This window comes from Barbus barbus (genome assembly GCF_936440315.1).
Source record: "Barbus barbus genome assembly, chromosome: 27".
NCBI classification, from domain to species: Eukaryota; Metazoa; Chordata; class Actinopteri; order Cypriniformes; family Cyprinidae; genus Barbus; species Barbus barbus.
Genome location: NC_136755.1, coordinates 3,871,164 through 3,875,187, shown reverse-complemented (window position 1 = coordinate 3,875,187; position 4,024 = coordinate 3,871,164). Strand labels below are relative to the sequence as shown.

The window sequence follows — 4,024 nt, the reverse complement described above, 5'->3', positions numbered from 1 at the left end:
ATTATGCACTTCCAAATGTGGAAGATGAGCTAATCAGTCAAGGCTTATGAAGAAAAAATGGCATGTAAAATGACATGAAATACTGCCAGAACACAAATCAGTTTTATTCAATCAGTGGTTATCATTTTAATTCTTGACAACAACCATAATGTTTTTTTTTTTTTTTTTTTTTTTGCTGTAAGTAATAGCTACTGACCATATTGACTGACACAATTGATCACTATTTGAAATGCTTGCAACAAAAGCTAAGCCTACATGCATAGGTAAGAGGCGTTTATCACAAGCAGGCTTGCTATTTTAAATAGGCTGCTATTAAAAGAGCAAACTTACAGACATTCCTTTTCCATAAACATCTATGTGTTTTATTCACTACCAAAGTCAAGTTTGTGAGTAGACCACCATTACATAACCCTCTCAATAAAACAACATTCATCACCAACAAAAACACTGGTTTGACCAGACACTATATATTCTTGCCTATATTCTGGCTATTAAATATCAGTAGTTGCAAAACTAGCAAAGAAATACAACTCTTCCGCCGCGTGGTTTTGTTTGAGACAGAACTACATTATCCGGGAGTCAGTGAGCGCTCTGCGCAGCCAATGAGCGTCAAGAACATGAAGCGACGACATACATTCGATCCTTTTATGCGCGAACTTGACTTGCGTTGAAGTGAGAAAACGGCGCGAGGCGAGCTTGGTCATCATTCAAAGCTGGATCTGGTTGTCTGAAGGTGGGTGTGCTTGCATTGTTATGGTAAAATGCACACGGTTTTATAAATGTGTGCGATGCGTCTGCATGAGTAGAATTATTGAAGTGTAGGTTTATATTTGTGTGGCATGCATATCATATGTTAAGAGTTAAGGGGGGCATGCTGTCTCTAATCTAACGTTAACGTTACACGGCGCGTTTTTTATGATTGTTAATGCCTTAAGTTTATCCAACACCTGCATGGTTTACTCCGACCCGCTTTTAAATGTCTTAATTTATTTCATGTGTATGGTATAATCTGATAAGAATATTGAAAAGTCACGATATCTAAACTATAATACGCTAAGCTTTCTCATGCATCTTCGTCTCCATGTCCTTTACAATGCGTGGTTCGTGCACCAGACCGCAGGTTCGAGGACAGCGCGAATGGTCAGATTGCATAATGTTGTTGAATGTGCAGGAGTTATCAGGGCGGAGCTCGTCTTTGTTTGGATCTGTTCTCTCCTGGTCTCTAATAAAAGCGCCTTTGTCTCTCCGCAAAATGCACTTCAATATCGTTGGTCATTTTACAGAAAGTAGTTTATTTCCGCTCAAGTCTGTGGTTTGCACACGTGCAGGTGGAGTGGGGAGGGGGCTGTGTGTGTGTTTATGAAGAAAACGCGCCAGTTTTTTTTTTTTCCCGCGAAGCTGTTTCAAATCTTTTCGCGCTAAATTCTCATCAAAACGTATTTAATTAGTTGGCTGTATTTTGGGAACCCAGTTTGACGAAAAAGTGACCGGAGGCATCGAGAAAACGATTTAATTTCTTAAAATAAATACATGAAAATAAATAAATACTTTGTTTTTTTTAACAGTCAACAAAACCAGTCATAAGGGTACGTAAAGTTTTTCAAAATTGAGATTTGTGCTCATCTGAAAGCGGATAAATAAGCTTTCCATTGATGTATGGTTTGTTATGAGCACAATATTTGACCGAGATGCAACTATTTTAATATCTGGAATCTGAGGGTGCAAAAAAATCTAAATATTGAGAAAATCGCCTTTAAAGTTGTTCAAATGAAGTTCTTAGCAATGCATATTACTAATCAAAAGTTAAGTTTTGATATATTTACAGTAGAAAACTTTAAAAAATATCTTCAAGGGACATGATCTTTATTTAATATCCTCATGATTTTTGCCATTTAAAAGAAAAATCAATAATGTTGACCCATGCAGTGTATTTTTGGCTGTTGCTACAAATATACCCGTGCACTGGTTTTGTGGTCCAGGGTTATATACACAGACATATATATTTCTGTTATATTTCCTCTTAGATGTAGCCAAGTAACTTTTCTTTGTGCAGTACGATCAGGATTATGTGTATGTTACTGAACGAACACAGATGTTTAACACTAATGTCACTGATTTGGTTTTCAGGCAAACGTTGACCCTCTAGTCTTCCACAACAATGGCATCTTCAAGTGGTAAGGCCTGTATTTGTACATGTGGATATATTTGTAGCAGATGAGGCAGAGAAGATCCTTGAATTGTGAAGTTAACAAGTAAAGCTTGTTTTCAGATATTCAGGTTAAGGAGCTGGACAAGCGTGCTTCAGGACAAGCTTTTGAGGTCATCCTTGGGAGTCCTGCTTCAGATGCGAAGGGTGAGTTCCCTCTCTCCCCTCCAAAGAAGAAGGACCTCTCCTTGGAGGAGATCCGGAGAAAACTAGAGGCTGCAGAAGAGAGACGCAAGGTGCATCCTTATACTTCTCACATACATTTTATAAAATATTCAAGGCATGCTAGTTAACATTTAAGTCTAAAACATGTTAGGCAATAATAAAAGTATGGAACTTTCTCCAGAAGCAAAGCGTTCACTTATAAATAATAATATATACACACACACACACACACAAGGGAATTTCTGTTCAATCTGTTAATTGACTGCTTTTAATCTGACAATTTTATATTGCTAGCTTTAAAGGGTCATGTATAACTAAATGCTGTTTTTATTGTTTTTTTTTTTTTTAATCTAGTCTCATGAAGCCGAGGTTCTGAAACACTTAGCAGAGAAGCGTGAGCATGAGAAGGAGGTGCTCCAGAAAGCTCTGGAAGAAAACAACAATTTCAGCAAGATGGCAGAAGAGAAACTGAACCAGAAAATGGAAGCCAACAAAGAAAACCGTTCGGCCATCATGGCAGCCATGAGCGAGAAGTTCAAAGAGAAGGTAAAGGTGACCGTGTGCTTTCATAAATGGGTTTTTATGGTGACACAAATAATAAATTTTTGCTTCTATTTTAGGACAAGAAGCTGGAAGAGGTTCGAAAAAACAAAGAAAACAAAGAGGTCAACAGTGAAGAAAACTGAAACCTACTGTTACAGGGGATTCTGATGTTTTTTTTTTACTTCTCCAAAGATTTAGTTTTTCTTTTGAGTTCACATGAGAGGGGGGAAAATGAGGTGTCATCATGGGTCCATGTTCAGAAAACAAACAAGTGCAGGTTTTGGTTTGTATATAGCAGTGGTTTTACACATTAACTCTTCTTCACTGTTTAGACCGCAGCTTTGCCATTGTCTGATTTTAGCCGTCTTCTCAAGCTGGTAGGGACTCGTGTATGGTGTGCTTAACATGCCGGTGAACTGTTTCTTGAGCTTTTTGCTTTTCTTGAGGTTAGCAGCTTGTTTGTGCATTTCGCTTCAAGCACATGACTGTTCTTTGTACATGTTTAGGCTGGGTATTGGAGGGCTTTACATGTGAAATGCAAAATTAGCAATACATCTTTGACGGTTAACCAAATAAAAAGTACTAAAACTAGTTATTGTTGTGTTGTGTTTTCTTTTTTATTTAATATACAATCAACAAAAGCAAAAAATGCCTCTAACACTAGCTTGCTCTATTCTTTTCTATTGTCTTTTCTTTTTATTATTTTTCATATATATATATATATATATATATAAAACCTTGTTACATGTGCTGCGTTAAGCTAACTGAGACTTGTTATAGCACTTGCACATCTTTTGATTGCTTCTGTTGTCCTCATTTGGAAGTCGCTTTGGATAAAAGCATCTGCTAAAAGACTAAATGTAGTTCTGGCTTTTAAGTGTTACGTTATGGAAAACGTGACTATTTTTTTAAAGCAGTTTCACAAAGTATTACATATTGTGCCTAATGAGAAGTGTCTTCATGTGGTCTTTGTAAAACGTAGTGATTAGACCTAGTATAGGCTGATAATGTTTCAGCTCAGCTGAGAAACCCTTTCCAGTGTCAGCTGTCACAGAAGAGCGGGTCTAACATGGGCTGTGTCTCCCTCTAGTGTGGGAAGGGGTTTCTTGC

The 4,024-nt window shown here is 37.4% G+C and overlaps 1 protein-coding gene across 1 annotated transcript; it reads left to right on the top strand.

Annotated features, from left to right (window-relative positions):
* Window positions 1–597: 597 nt before the first annotated feature.
* On the top strand, window positions 598–3,502 carry LOC306847365 (stathmin-like). Its single transcript, XM_079381277.1, has 5 exons — window positions 598–733; window positions 2,128–2,174; window positions 2,270–2,442; window positions 2,726–2,917; window positions 2,992–3,502. Exons 2-5 carry the CDS (start codon window positions 2,159–2,161, stop codon window positions 3,055–3,057), a joined length of 447 nt encoding a protein of 148 aa, XP_079237403.1. The 5' UTR covers window positions 598–733; window positions 2,128–2,158; the 3' UTR covers window positions 3,058–3,502.
* The last annotated feature ends 522 nt before the right edge of the window (window positions 3,503–4,024 follow it).